The 16,618-nt window shown below is 34.7% G+C and overlaps 1 protein-coding gene across 1 annotated transcript; it reads right to left on the bottom strand.

Annotated features, from left to right (window-relative positions):
• Positions 1 to 4,038: 4,038 nt before the first annotated feature.
• Positions 4,039 to 7,920, bottom strand: LOC139857642 (porphobilinogen deaminase, chloroplastic). Its single transcript, XM_071846459.1, has 5 exons — positions 7,674 to 7,920; positions 6,185 to 6,590; positions 5,458 to 5,664; positions 4,450 to 4,627; positions 4,039 to 4,328 (listed from the first exon to the last, which is right to left on the bottom strand). Exons 1-5 carry the CDS (start codon positions 7,862 to 7,864, stop codon positions 4,216 to 4,218), a joined length of 1,095 nt encoding a protein of 364 aa, XP_071702560.1. The 5' UTR covers positions 7,865 to 7,920; the 3' UTR covers positions 4,039 to 4,215.
• Between the last annotated feature and the right edge of the window lie 8,698 nt (positions 7,921 to 16,618).

Genomic DNA, 16,618 nt, shown 5'->3' with positions numbered 1-16,618 from the left:
TGATACTTGCATTGGATGTCGAGTATACATGCATACGTGGAGCGTCTTTTGGCTTTATTTAAAATTGTGTCACATAGGTTTCACTGTACTTATAACTTTGTATCGTAACTTTTGGTTGAACAATTCTTGTAAACTTTGAAACAAACTTTACTTTTGAAATGAATGCGACATACTTTTGGTCAAACGTTGTTTAAAGGACTTATGACCATGTAATGAGACCTAAGTAGACGGCGCCGTCAATGATGATTTTGTCGGGTCGCTACAGGATGCATATTGGAATGACCCAACCTTCGAAATTTCACTATATGGATCAGCATCAATAGTGAAACTCGCAAGTGGTTATGTCATAATGTCCTTCGACTTGAGATGCACGCCGGTTTCGATGTGTGGAGCATTATACTTTGATATGGTTAAACGCTGTCCTGAATAAGGCTGTTATAAAAGCCATTATTGGGTTTAATGTGAAGCTTGTGACAGACACGTGTATGCAAGATAGGATTTGTTCCTCCAACCTGTTTGGAGTTAGATACTTTTGAGCTCCTCGATGAATGAATAAGATATTCGTGTGGCCGCACCCAAATGTAATTGAGATGATACTTAATTAGTTTGGTGATCTAATTCACTTCTGAGAATCGAGAAACAAAGTTGTTAAACAAATGAGAATGACTAATGATCCATGTCTCAAGTTTAACTAAAGTATCTGAAACAAAGGGATAAATGACATTTAACACTTACTATGAGCAGTTCTGAGAAACTACCCTCACATGAATTTGGGGACAATGGCGTGTTGCTAGACGCTAACCATTGTTTGTATAGTTACTTGGTGTTGTGCCGTGCACAAGTGGGAGTCTGTAGGATTAATGCGCAAGGTACAACACATAACTATATGGCTGAATTAATGTGAGCCTTCGGGGTCACACACTTATACACCTAGACGTCATTTAATAATATATATGTGTGATATATATTAGTCAAGTAATAAATAAAAGTATTTAATTAATTAATTAATAAAATAACTTTCGTATGAAAAAAAAAAAGAATTACGTTTGCATCAAGTTTGCAAACAAGGAAATAAGGTTATTCATATTAAAATAATAGATAATCCTTATTTGATTATGATTTGTATTTTGCACCGACCCTCATATTCGTACACCAACATCTAGTTTGAGGAGTATATATAATGTCTCATGGGCTCTCTGTTTGAGTATGACGACGAGAAAAAAAAAAAAAAAAATCAATTCGCAACCAATTTTTGTTTGACTTTTCGTAAGAAAACAACCCTACAAAGTTTTAAGTTTTTCGTCGGCAATTATAAAACCCATACAATTCTTTTGTGATACGAACGAAACAGTACATATTTTTAGAGTTATACGATTTAAATAAATAATTCTTGTAATTATTTATTATTACTTGACTGGACTAGCACATCCGTTTGACGTTGTTCGAAGTGTAGTGTGGACTACCCTAACGGCAATCATACTTTTGGTTGTTAGTTTCTCTTCCTTCAACCGGTTCTTCAAGAAAGGTATAATCTTTAAACTTTAAACTCTCTTGTTGTATTTATTTATTTAACCGTATAAATCATATGGATCCGTTTTGGTGATTTAGTATTAATATAATTAATACGCTTCCGCTTAAAATTATTGTATTATATGTATGTACATGATAATAATTAATTTGAAAATTGTTTTGTTAAAAAGCTTAAATCACCAACAAATCCAACACTTGTTACACAACTAAAACAAAATCTTCACACTACATTCAGCATCAAAGATCTGGGAAACATCAGTTACTACCTTAGTATTGAATTCATCAAGAATCAAAATGGTATTACTATGTCACAGAGGAAATATGCTTTAGAATTACTTGATGCAACTGGGATTTTAGATGAAAAACCATCATCTGTACCTATAGATCCAAATACCAAACTCTCTGCAGAAGCTGGAGAATTCCTACAAGATGCATCTCATTATAGAACCCTGGTAGGTAAATTAATTTACCTTACCATCACCAGACCAGACTTATCATTTGCAGCCCAGGAACTTAGTCAATTTGGACAACAACCTCGAACAAGTCACCTAAATGCCCTTCACAAAGTTTTGAGATACATAAAACTTTGTCCAGGTCAAGGTTTACATTTTCCATTTCATACAGACCTCACATTAAAGGCATACTGTGACAGTGATTGGGCTAACTGTCTCACGTCTAGAAGATCCATCACAGGGTATTGTATCTTCTTGGGTCCTTGTCTAGTCTCCTGGCAATCCAAAAAGCAAAAAGTGGTCTCAAGATCTTCCACAGAAGCAGAATACAGAGCATTGGCAGACTGTACTTGTGAAATCACATTGCTACAAAGTCTTCTAAATGATCTAAAAATTCCATTAACCAAGCCTGTGCCTATTTACTGTGATAATGAATCTGCAATTGCTTTAGCATCCAACCCTATTCAGCATGCCAGAACCAAGCATATAGAGATTAACTGTCACTTTGTTCATGACAAGATCAAGGCAGGAACAATCTCAACTGTTTCTGTTCCATCTCCCAGTCAAGTAGCAGATGTGGTCACCAAAGGACTCAGTCGAACTCCACACTTTAAATGAATCTCCAAGTTTGGCATATGTGATCCTTACACATTGCCAACTTGCGGGGAGGGTAATGGTATAGCTCCTGCAGTCAACAACACAGTCAAAGAAGTCAACACCATATCAAGTCAATGGGCAAAACTTGGAAAATATCTATAGAAAGTCTGTTAGAGTTAGTTATTGAGTTAGTTACATAGTGTAGGTGGTTATAGTGCCAAGCTGTAAGGCAAATTGTATTTATATATGTTCACTTGTACTTTGTAATAGTTAGTTTTTGTTGAATGAAATGATTCAATTCAATCCTCTTTTGCTCTTAAATATAACTAAATCTGAATTGAAGGTTCTATTCTTACTATATACGAGTTCATGACCAGTTCATAATAATTACTAGAGTTGTTAATGCAAATGTCATGAAGAGCGTTTACTGATTCAATTTAATATGTTAACAAGTATCATATTATCTTTGCAATGCGCGAGTAAAGTACGTAAAATCGGTAGTGTACGAGCTGGGTGATAGGAAATTAGAAATCTGTAAGTATTTTATGTCGAATAAAATACAAAATTTAGATCTAAATCGAGTTGTGACATTTCATAAAGCTATAGTAGCTAGGATTTTGCTATATCTAATATTTGAGGAAATTTTACACGACAAATTTGAACACCTTACATACATTTGCAATAAAAAGATATTTATACCAAACCACTAGTACAATTAATGAAATTAATTAATTATATCTACAAAAATATGAAATTGGACACCTTTCTGTTTGACGTTTGTGCAAACCATGGGTTCTATTCCGATGGGATGGTGATGTCCTTGTGCTGCTGCTCTCCGATATGACTCAAGTTTCGTTCTAGATTTCCTTCATGCTACCGATTTCTACTAGGTGGTGGTCCATTGTGGTTTCAAGGTGTTTAGACACCCGTTTGTGTGTAGTTGTTTCTTTGTGTCGGTGGCTTTCAGGATTCGAAATTTACAGTGTTTTTTTTTCCTCGTGTTGGCAGGTCTATTAGGGTGATTTATTGGCTTTCGGGCGTAGATTGGGTGATTTCTTGTTCCAGTTATGGTTGCAGTTTGCGGTGGACCAATCTTTGGGTTTCAACTGTCCGTCCTTCAGTTGATTTTGGACTTGCGGCGTTTTTGAAGGACGTTTTTTGGAGGTCATTGGAGATTGAAGTTTTAAATAGGTCTGTCTCACATGTTTGGTTGATCATGTTTGTAAGTTCTTAGTTCGTATCGAGTCCGTATCATATACTAATTCAATAATTATTTGGTTTTGGACATTTATTGTAGATTGAACAATGGACTTACACACATATGGATCACATGGAAAAAAATATATGATCTCACTTACAAAAATACCCTTCACTTTGACCCATTCAATTTCAGCCAAAGTTTATGACTTGACCTGACCCTTTACTATACAGTAACATTTACCAGCAAACTTTAGGAACTAATCTGGAAACTCTATTCTTAAATAACACAATTGATACAATAAACCCTCATTATACGGTTCATGTTACACAATTGATACAACAAATCAAATGCTATTCTTACACTACACAAGTGATACATGAAACCAAAACACCTCATCTATGCTATTAGCCAAATTAAATCCAAAAATTAAAAACCTTAACTATCAAAAAATCCGGGACCTGCACGCGAGAGTAGTTCCTCACCAGCATCTTTCCCCATCGAAATCATATCATCATAAGCATACAATCCTTTTCTTGAAGTTTCTAGTACTGTACAAAAACCAACAACGACAAAAAATTAACAGTTACTAGTTATCAACATCAAGTATATACAATTATATGTATCGGATGTTTTTTAAATATATATTTTATTTATGTTTATTATTATTACCTTTAGTTCCATCAGGGGAGGCGACTAATCCTCTAAAGAGGCAATTACCATCTTCGTCCCTGCAAGCGTAACCGGCTATCGGTGTTCTGCACGATCCATCGAGTGTCAATAAAAAAGCCCGTTCACATGCAACTGCTAATCGTGTTTCTTCATGGTTCAGTTTCGCTATGTAATTAGCCTGCAAAGAAAGAAACATTTGGCACAAGTATTTTAGACCCATGTCAACCGATTATATACTGTTGTTTCACATCTACCTGTGTTTCATATAATTAGATATAGCAAACGGGTCAAAAAGGTTAAAACTTGAAAGCAGGTAAAGTCTACATATAATATACGCAACCTCCTAAACCATTTGTATTTGTAATTTCAGATTAAAGAATTATAATAACATTGTCTCTATAAAAAAGGGACAATAAGCTGTCTGCAGGTCAACTCAGTCAAACACGACCCATTTCGACCCATACTAAAAAAGGACCTTGTACCCACCCTATCCATGTTCAAACCTCGACATCTACAAATTAAGTGATTGTAGCTATACCTGGCAATTGAGATCCATACTCTCAAATTTGGGTAAAATGGGTCAAGCTTTAGGGTCAATTGGGTCTTGAAAAAATTTAGGCCTGATAATGTAAACCAAAACATAAAAAAAGGTCCAATGAGTTTTTCTCCAACCTATTGGGTCTTTTACAAAATATAAAAGAGTGGTTCAAATGGGTATCAAATCCTAGAGTTCAGTAAATAGAGACGGGTCTAATGGCTCTTGTGAATGGGTCAAATGGGTCGCGCATAACAAGCTTCAACCCAAAATGGTTTCAACCCGTTACCCAAACCGACCCAACCCGTTACCCAAACCGACCCAACCTGACGTGTTTGCCAGTTATAATTGTAGCAAACGAGTGATCCTGTTCTACGATTAGCATTTTCTCTTACATACGTTATATTCTTGATCAAATGTCATTACAAATAAAAGTTGAAATTCAGGTCAACCAAATGAAAACAGCAACATACCATCTTATCATCATCACTTCGACAAGCAATTCCAATTGCGCCTTGTGCGACAGCTGGAAGCATGTCATCAATAGAAAGAATCGAAGACACGTGTTCAGTCATACTTAACCGTTTGAGTCCAGCTAATGCTAATAACGTTGCTACAACAACACCATCGTTTAGTTTCTTTAACCGTGTCTGCACGTTCCCTCTAAAGTTCTCCAACACCTACAATTAATTTAATCAACCATATGAGAACACATTTGTGAAGAAGGTAGATGCGGTTTAAACATACAGAGTATTAATTAGTCAAGGTTGTAAAAGTGGGCGTTGACCAACGTTGACTTTTAGTAATTAAGAAATTGAACACATATATATTACACTTACACATCTATATATCAAACATAAAACATAGATATATTTTACAATATAAAACTTTTGACCTATTTTGACTTTGACTGACTTAGACCGACACAGCCTGATTCAGACCGACTATAATCAGGCTGACTAAGGGTGTGTTTGATAAAACTGAATGATTAAGTGATGAACGGTTCATAATCTGAATGATTCAAAGGTTCTGAATGAAATTGCTACTGAATGACAATACCGTGTTTGACCCGACTTTTAAGGTGTTTTTGGGTGACTCGGGACGGGCTAGTCCCCAAACCGACGCATCGGCCAACTTTTACAACAGTGTAATTAGTACAAATGTAGATAATGATTGATATTACAAGCTGCAAGGTCTTACAGAGAGTGAAGGATATCGGTGAAGCAATTGTGACTTTCTTCTTAATGACGCAGTACCAACAACACTGCCAGGTGGCAAATCAGCTAATGAAGTTGCGTTTAATGAAATAAATGCATCACGAACGTCTTCACGTGGAAGATTGCAAGGCAAGATAGTTTTATCAGGTAGATAAGTGGGTACGTCTTTCATCGAATGAACAGCAATGTCGATTTCACTGTTTAAAAGAGCCTCGTCTATCTCTTTAGTGAACAAACCCTTGCCACCAATATCTGCAAGTGGTTGACTTAATATTTTGTCACCTGTTGTTTTAATGACTACAATTTCGATAGCACCGTCTTCTGCTAATTCGGTACTTGAAGCCATGAGCTTCTCTCGTGTCTCGTAAGCTTGTGCAAGAGCTAATGGACTGTTGTATAAAATATAAATATAAAATATGTTAACTGATTCATCTCATGATATAGTGTGATCAATCATCAAACAAGACAAAAATAACATGGAAATTTTTTTTTTTTAAAGGCAAACGCACACACCCAACACGATTTTTACACGAATATATACATCTTGTCCACCCCAGAACTTGAACCCATGACCTCAAAGTCAGAGGGGCACCTCGATACCGCCAGGCCAATGACCCTTTTGGTATATCATGGAATCTAATAAATAAACCAGGGGAAAATTTAACTATAGGCACGGTACGTCCTTAAACATTTAGTGAATTTTTTAAGGTATGTAGAAAGTTTTCCTTTTTCCTGTTCGGGCTACCCGTGAGGGCGAGTGATCCGACCCCATACTCCGATGTACGTAGCCTAGCAAGATTAGTCCTTGGATGTTTCCAAACCTTCCATGGCCACCACAAAATATTCGTCCTAGACATGATTCGTACCTGAGACCTCTTGCAAGAAACTCAGGGATATCTTTTAAAGGGATAGTTCTAAATAAGGGTAAAATCGCAACAATAGTTTCAAAAAAGCTAGATATAGAAAATTTAAGTTCCATTTGCATATTAAAAGGATTGTAAATTTGATGTTGGTATTAAAACGGAGTGAAATTTCATTTTTCGTTAATAAAAAAGGTAACATATTTGGTTGCCTATATCAAGCTTTTCACTCCAAGTTACCCTTTTTATGACCAAACTTGCGCTTTTCCTCCTTCTAATGTGCGAATGTACGTTCCCTATATCGATCTATTACGAAATATATGTTACTCCTAGGAATTTGCCATAAAAATCAACTACCTTTATTAGTCTATGAGCCAGGACATATAAACTATTAAAATTTGAGAAACAAATATTGTGATACATATGTGAAACCTTGAACAATTGTAACAACTCTAATACAGTTATTGAATCTATGTTTCACACTAACATTACAAATTACATATTGTTATCAAATCTAATACACAAATTAACAACAACATATCAAATGAATATGATAATATATGCAATGCAAATGAAACTAAATAAAATTCAGGAAAATGAATGAATTAGCACCTGCCACGAGTACCAATTCTGAGGAGTGCAACTCTTTTGTGTGTTTGTTGCTCAACGGCAGCAGCTGAGGAGGCTTTAATTAGTTTGTGACGGCGTTGATAGATAACGACCGGTGGCGACGATTTAAGGCATGGTTTATAGAATCCGTTAACGGTAGCAGCAGACGTTAGGGTTTGATTCAATGTCTCCATGTTCTAATTATGGAAAGAAAGATTGAATTGAGGGGAAGAGATCGATGGATGGATGGATGGATGGATCGGTTGTTATGGATTTTGGGGATAAAAGGTTTTTATATGTCAGCCGTCTTATCCTCCAACTCATCTGATAAGTTACTACAGAGTAGTTTTTGGGATACACAAATGATTTTTACTTTTAACTTTTAACTCCTTTTTTTATTTTTATTAACTTGCGTGTGTTTGGATTAAATTAGCTGGAGCTCGAGCTTGTAGCTGGAGCTGGAGCTTATGAGATGGAGCTGGAGCTGGAGCTGGAGCTGGAGCTTATTTTTTAAGTTGGTAGCTGGAGCTTATTATATTTTATAAGTGTTTGATAAAATAGCTGGAGCTTATTTTCCAGTTCATAAGCTCTACTTTTTTTCATAAGCTACTAAAAGTAGCTTATTTTTTCAGAGCTTATGATTTTCATAAGCTCTACTTTTTTTCTCTACCAAACGAAGCTTATGACTTGGAACTTATTAAAATCATAAGCTCAAGCTCTTATAAGCTCACATAAGCTCCAACAAGCTCGTCACCCAAACACACCCCTAACCCTTTTTATTAATTTGCATATCCAATTTTCTTTAATTTTTTGAAATGCATCTACCATATACGCCTAATTTAACTACGTCTTCTCCAGTAGATACATATAGTTGAAGAATTCAATTTGTCCAGCTCAATCTGCAACAGATTGAGCTCAATCTGTGCTCAACCTGTGTCACGTGAATTAAAAAAATAATATTTGTAATTTTCTTTTACAGACTAAGGCTTAGTCTGTGAACAGACTGAGGTTCGGTTTGTGGACCAACTGAGGATTAGTCTGTGGGTTCTCTGGGTTCTCTCCTACCATTGGTTCTCTCTAGATCCTCAACCTATATAGTGAAGGGATCCAAAGAGAACTTTTTAGGAGATATAACTCAAAGAACTCGATGGGTCGAAAAAGAAGGGGACGGCCGAAAGAATTTGGGTGTAGTCGAACAATTTGTAAAATGCATCTGATATCACTTCCGGTCCTACAATCTTGTTCTACATGTTGTTCTACATTCATTTTCTACATTTTAGGGTTTAGATCTAGTTTAGGGTTTAGATTTAGGATTTAGATTAATTAGCGTTTAACACGAACGGTTTAGAGTTTAGGGTTTAGGGTTTTAAAATCTAAATCCAAAACCCTAAACTCTAAACTTCAAATTGAGTTAAATTTTGAAAGAAAAAAAAAGCTGAATTCGAACAATAATATCCAAATTCGAACAAAACTGGATGAATTCAAACAATTTTGTTCATGTTCGAACAAATTTTCATTCTACAATTTGTTCCACAGTTGCGAATTCGAATAAAAAAAATGGAAGTCGAACAAAAAAGGGTGTATTCAAACAAAAATGTTAGAGCCTCGAGTAAATAGAGAATTGTTTGGACGAAGAGTCTTATAGTTCCATCTTGATTTTGTGTTCGCTCAGATCTTGTTGCTTCTGCACTATGTTATATCTTTGGGGCTAGGGTTGTAGAATATAATGACCGGATTGTTCCTTGAATCGTGTAATCACTTTCCGAATCAAGTATTTCGACCCTACGCGGTTACACAAAATCATGATTGAGATATGACAAGGAATGATTTGTCGTCTCGACTAAAAGATAACAAATCTAGCAATTGTAGATTGTATAATCTGGATGTTATTGTTTGAAAGTGTATATAGAATGTCCAAAATCTGGAGCAAAATATGTAACCTTTTTCATAGAAATGAATCCATATATTTATAATGGGTCAAAATGTGTAATGAAGTGTTGCATCCTTTCAAAATTGGTTATGATCAAGAGTTACAACCCTTGGCTATGGACTTGTTTGAAAGGGTGCTTTAGAACACTAATAAACCCCTTAAACATGTCCTGAAACATCCGAGTACAATAACCAACTCTTTGTGAAACGTTGCAAAACGTTTGGTAAAAGTTGCACCTTTTCTGTACAGACAGCACTGTGGTGCGACGCACCATATAAGAGGTGCGGCGCACCACTCCTCGTGTCAGTCATATGGTGCATTAACACACCAAAACTTACTGACTTCGAGTGGTCCTTTTCATGTTATATGGTGCGGCGCACCACAATGATGATGCGGCGCACCACTCCTCGTGTTAGTCATATGACTTACTGACTTCGAGTGGTCCTTTTCATGTTATATGGTGCGGCGCACCACAATGATGATGCGGCGCACCGTAAACCTGGACAGCCAAATCATAGTTTTATTTAACTCAGACTATAACCAACTCAAGCTATCTCTTTTAGCTCTTTAACGGACGTGTACTCAACAATCTTCAAATTTGTTCTAGAGCATTAGAGATTGCTTCACTTTCAACCTAGTAAATTCAATCCACTAAAATGTATTGTCTGATTTCACTTAAATCACTAACACACTATCGTTTTGATTCGGGTTTTTGTGTTTCGGTTAAACTAGTTTTCCTGGTTATGGAGTCCATGAATAACTAAAGGTGCTAACCAAATCATCATAAAAAAACACTTAAATTCATTTGTTTTTTTTTTAAAGACAAAAGACTTTTATATTACTTGAAGAAAATGATACAATAGGTGGCATGTGAGCTCATGCACATCAACAAGTATAAAACTTGAAACAGGGACTATACAAACTCTGTAGGATTAATGTGCAAGGTACAACATATAACTATATGGCCAACTTCATTTGAGCCTTCGGGGTCACACACATATACACCGAGACGTCAAATAAAATATATATATATGATGCATATATATTACTCAAGTAACAAAATAGTAAATCGAAATTAATTCATTTACTATTCATATGAATAGTAAATGAAACGAAATTAATTAATTTACTATTCACATGAAAGCGACATGATAGAAATTATTAATTATAAGTTACATGACATACCCCTAAAGTATTTGAGAAATACGACTTTTTAAAACCAAATCAAATATTACAGACAAAGAAATCGAAAACAGTATATTCTTTTGATTTACTTTATGCTACCAAACAAACGGGGTATATCATATATTCATACAAATAGACTCCATAACTGCTAGCTGATCAACAAATGTGGCTATGGAACCTCTATGTGGATCTTATGCTTTCGTAAATTAATTGTTTTTTTAATTATAAAAACTTGGGTAGTTAATTTATTAAAGCTCAATATCGAAAATACTAAATTGAATCTTATATCTGTTGTAGATGTCAAATAATCAAAACGTAAACCAAAACACACTTCCTTCTTTGTTGGAGAAGGATAAACTCAATGTTCAAACTTCCTAGACTGGCACTGCAACCTGAGAATTATTCTCAAGCATAATTAGAAGTTGAATAAAGTTTAGAACCCATATCCTTTCTTCCTGTTGTGTCAGTTGCTGCTGCTCAGCAAAATGATTATCGAATGTTGTTTGATGATCAGGAAGAAATAGGATTGAAGGGTGAAAAAGAATAAGTCGAATACTTTGTGGAAGGAAAATGACAAATCATTTGCTAGGAAAAATATTCCACCTTCCAAGAAGGAAAGCCCAACAAAAGACGCTGAATGTTTTCATTGTGAAAAAGTTGGCAATTGGAGAAGGAAGTTGTCATATCTTCCAATCTGAGCTGAGAAAAGGCAACGCTGGTGAGACTAGCAAATCAGGTATATTCCATATATAGTTATATACTTCTTCTAGTGATTCATAGATCTTTGTTAACTGGTTGTGGCCTTCACACTTGTAACAGTATGAAGGGAATGAGAAGAAGTAATAGACTGAAGAAAGACACACTGGATTTGCAAGTAGGCAAAGGGGATCAAGCTTTTGTTAAAGCTATTGGTACCTCTGAACTTACTTCTCTAAGTGGTCTTATTGTTTTGTTGGAACAATAGCATTATGCTCTCAATACTGCGAGCGACATAGTTTGAAAGATGTTAGTATTGAACTTGCATTTACACACTTAGGTATTTCAGTTTCCAAGGATAATATATTTATCTTAATACCTATCCACGTGATGGTATTTTTGAAATTGATATGCATAGTGTAATTTCAAATGAGAATTATGTGTATACCTACATCGCCAAAGTCTTCAAGCAAGACTTGAATAAGACCTATCTATGACATTGTCATATTGGTCATATAAACAAACAATGCATTTCAAAACTCTAATCTAATGGACTTTTGGAATCAATTGACTTTGAGTCATTTGATGTATGCGAGTCATGTTTATGTGAAAAGATGACAAATACTTCTTTCTCCGATTTAGGTAAAAGAGCTAAAGATCTTTTAGGACTAATACATACTGTTGTATTTAGCCCTTTAAGAACAATGTATAGATTTAGTTAATTTTACTTCATTACATTTACTGATGAGTACAGTAGCTATGATTATGTTCACTTGCTGAAACATAAACATAAAGCTATTTTAACATTCAAAAGTATTCCAAAATAAAGTAGATAATCAGCTTGGAAAGACCATTAAAGCACTTCGCTCCGATGAAGTAAGTAAGTTTATGAGTCAAGAGTTTTTGGACTACCTAAAGAATTGTGGGATTGTCTCATAGTTCACTCTACCTTACACACCACAACACGATGGTGTGTCTGAGTAAGAGGAATCGAACTTTACTTGATATAGTTTGATTTGTGATGAGTCTGATTTCTCTACTATCGTCTTTTAAGGATATGCATGAGAGTCTGCTGTAGTCATACTCAATGTGATTCCAACTATGAAAGTAGAAAAGACACCATATGAGTTATGGCATGGGAAGAATCCCAAGTTGTCTTATCTGAAAGTCTGGGTTGTAAAGCGTAGGTGAAGCATGACACTTCAAACAAATTAGAACCTAGAACTATCTAATGTTACTTTGTACGATACATAAAGGAAACAATGGGTTACTACTTTTACTACCAAGCTGAAGACAACGTGTTTTCTGCTCAGTCTGCTGAATTCCTGGAAAGAGATCTTCTCTTACAAGAAGTCAGTGGGAGTAAAGTAGATCTTGAAGAAATTCAAGTACTTTAAAGTAACATACCTTCATTAAGCACTAGAAATCTACACGTTGAAACTGAGCGCACTGTTGGTGAGCCAGAACGTGTTACACCTGCACTTTATAGATCTAGTAGAACTCATCGGCTTACGAGATTTAATTATCTGATTAATTCAGATAAACCTCAACTAAGGGATTATGATGAACCCTCTAGCTGCATGAGGCCATATCAGGTCCTGAATCTGAAAATGACTAGATTCTGTGAATACAGATATGCAGTCCATGAAGGATAATCAAGTATGAGACTTGATTGATCTTCTACTCAATTGTAAGACAATAAGGTAAAAATGGGTCTTCAAAGGAAGACTGATATGGATGGTAATGTAAACACTTTTAAAGCTCGATGATGACAAAAGGTTATGATGAAAGTTTTTCACCAGTCGCTAGCCTTAAAACAATTAGGATATTTATTGCCATAGTTACTTTTCATGATAATAAAATATGGCTAATGGATGTCAAAACCTCTTTCCTAAATGGCGACCTAAGCTAGGACGTATATATGGTTCAGCCGGAAGGGTTTATGAATCCTAAGCATCTTAATAAAGTATGCAAGCTTCTAAAAATCTATTTATGGATAAAAGCAAGCATCCAGGAGCTAGAATCTTAAGTTTAATGAGAATATCAAAGTGTTTAATTTTTCTCAAAACCAAGATAAGTCCCGAGTTTACATTAGAGCTAGTGGGAGCAGAGTAGTCTTCTTGATCTTATATGTTGATGACATATTACTTATTAGAAATAACATTCCAACTTGCAAGATGTCAAGTCTTGGCTTAGAGAATGTATTTCCATAAAGGATCTTGATGAAGCTACTTATATTATTGGAATGAGGATCTATACAATAGATCCAATTGGCTTATTGGTTTGAATCAAAGTACATACATTATCTTGCAGATATTTAGCATGCAAAACTCCAAGCATGGAGCTTTGCCAATGCAAAAAGGCATAACCGTGAGAAAGTCTCAAAAGTCCTATCACAGCAGATGAGATGAGACAAATGAAATGTATCACATATGCTTTGGCTATATGATCCATTATGTATGCCATGATATGTACTATACTCGATGTTTCATTAGTTTTGAGTTTGACGAGTCATTGTCAACATAATCCAGGTGAAGTATATTGGATTGTTGTTAAGAATATTCTTTAGTATTTGCAAGGTACTAATGATATGTTCTTGGTTTACGGTGGTTTGGAAGAAGAGTTAAGTATTAAGTTTTATACTGATTCTAGTTTCCAAACTGATCAAGATGATTCTCGATCTAGTCACGTTGTTTTTTTGTCATGATGGGCAAGACAGTTGATTGGAAGAGCTCTAGGCAGAGCACTATTGAACAATCTACAACCAAAGCAGAATACATTGTTGACTGAGAAGCTGCTCAGAAAGCTGTCTAGATAAGGAAGTTTGTTGTTATACTCAGAGTAGTACACAACATTTAATCTTCTATAATATGTACTGTGATAGTTCGAGTGTTAATATACTTTTGAAAGAATCACATGTACATAAAAGTATCTGGCACTTTCTTCAAAAGTTTGACTACATTCATTAAGTCATTAAGAGGAATGATATTAGTATTCTTAAAGGTTCATACAAATGATAATGTGACTGACCCGTTCACGAAGCCCATGATGCATAACAAGCATGATGATCATGCTAGTAGTATTGGATTTCGTTATGCTGCTGATCTTTTTCATTTGTAATTTAATATTTGGATATTTTTGGAACATTAAGTAGTTTTATATTAATGAATTGACATACTTGATATGATCATTTTCATTTATATCACTGTGTTCTATATTAGCATGTTTAATCCATGAATAATTGTTGATTATTCAAAATCTCCATAATCGGTCATGTTATGGGAATAACATGAATTAAGATTAATGTGAAATTTTAGTTATATTCATTGATGATGAATAGTTAACTTGTTGAGACCAAAATTCATATGTATTCATTGATGATGAATATTGAAATGACCCAACCATGAGATGTCACTACATGGATCGTAGTCAGTAGTAAATCTTTTAGTGATTATGTTTTTGTGTCCTTAGACTTGAGATGCACGCACGTCTTGATGAGTGTAGCATTGTATTTTGATATGGTTAAACGCTGTCCTGAATAAGGCTGTTATAAAGGCCATTATTGGGTATAATGTAAAGCTCGTGATAGGCACGTGTATGCAATATAGGATTTGTTCCTCTAAAATATTTGGAGTTAGATACTTTTGGAGCTCCTCGATGAATGAATAAGATATTTGTGTGGCCGCACCCAGATGTAATTAAGATGATACTTAATTAATTTGGTGATCTAATTCAGTTATAAGATCGAGAAACAAAATTGTTAAACAAATGAGAATGACCGATGATCCATATCTCAAGTTTAACTAAAGTATCTGAAACAAAAGGACGAATGACATTTAAAACTTACCATAAACAGTTTCGAGAAACTACCCTCACATGAATTTGGGGACAATGACGTGTTGCTAGACGTAGGGATGGCAATGGATCGGATATGGATCGGGTGAGGCCGTATCCATATCCATATCCATTTATTTTTTTTTACTTTTCATCCATCCATATCCATATCCGTCGGGTGAAGTGGGTTAATGGATAATTATCCATATCCGTTTAAATTTATTTTATTTTTAACAATTATAAGCGGTGGTTCACTATATACGATCAAAATATTTTTAATAGTTTATGCGACCGAAAGTCACATTTTACTAATCTATATAACAAATATTCAACAGATAACCTATTAAACGTGTAAAGATATCGACATGTAAGTTGCTTACTTTTAGTTACATGAAATCACATTTGAACACCAAAGTACGATAAATACATTTGATTATTTAAACAAAACAAAATATAAGAAAAAAGTTATATTTTTAGAAAAACTATAAAGAAAGATGAATATGAATATAATTAATGAAATATCACTACATAAATGATACTAATTTGAGTGATAAATTTATATATTTAGTTATTTCGGGTGAAAGCGGGTTCATCCATGGATGAAATTTTTTCATCCATATCCATTTAGATCGTCCATATCCACGAATAATCGGGTGGATCGGATGGATATCCACTGGATCGGGTATCTGTTGCCATCCCTAGCTAGACGCTTACCATTGTTTGTATAGTTACTTGGTGTTGTGCCATGCGCAAGTGGGAGTCTGTATGATTAATGTGCAAGGCACACCATATAACTATATGGCAACTTCATTTAAGCCTTCGGGGTCACACACATATACACCGAGATGTCAAATAAAATATATATATATGATGCATATATATTACTCAAGTAACAAAATAGTAAATCGAAATTAATTCGTTTACTATTCATATGAATAGTAAATGAAATGAAATTAATTAATTTACTATTCACATGAAAGCGACATGATAGAAATTATTAATTATAAGTTACATAACATACCCCTAAAGTATTTGAGAAATACGACTTTTTAAAACCTAATCAAACGAAATATGATATTACAGACAAAGAAATCGAAAACAAGATATTCTTTTGATTTACTTTATGCTACCAAACAAACGGGGTTATCATATATTCATATATATATGTTCGTTGGGTTATGAGATGAATAAGAGAGAAAGTAAGAATAGAAATAACATTGTTTCATACGGAGTATTATTTTGGGTTCATAATATTAATCAAAGGTTGATTAATTATTACTTGAGTTTGGACTAGCATCCATTG

This window comes from Rutidosis leptorrhynchoides, chromosome 7 (genome assembly GCF_046630445.1).
Source record: "Rutidosis leptorrhynchoides isolate AG116_Rl617_1_P2 chromosome 7, CSIRO_AGI_Rlap_v1, whole genome shotgun sequence".
Classification (NCBI taxonomy): domain Eukaryota; kingdom Viridiplantae; phylum Streptophyta; class Magnoliopsida; order Asterales; family Asteraceae; genus Rutidosis; species Rutidosis leptorrhynchoides.
Note: the sequence above shows the minus strand (reverse complement) of the source record. Positions and strands in the feature narration are given on the sequence as shown.

What these genes read in the sequence shown, in the direction of transcription:
- LOC139857642 (XM_071846459.1), bottom strand. Translation starts at nt 7,864, where the DNA reads ATGGAGACATTGAATCAAACCCTAACGTCTGCTGCTACCGTTAACGGA. An exon ending in AGAATTGGTACTCGTGGCAG is followed by an intron (nt 6,591 to 7,673) that starts GTGCTAATTCAT and finishes TTTATACAACAG; the next exon opens with TCCATTAGCTCTTGCACAAG. An exon ending in CTCCCCTGATGGAACTAAAG is followed by an intron (nt 4,329 to 4,449) that starts GTAATAATAATA and finishes GTTTTTGTACAG; the next exon opens with TACTAGAAACTTCAAGAAAA.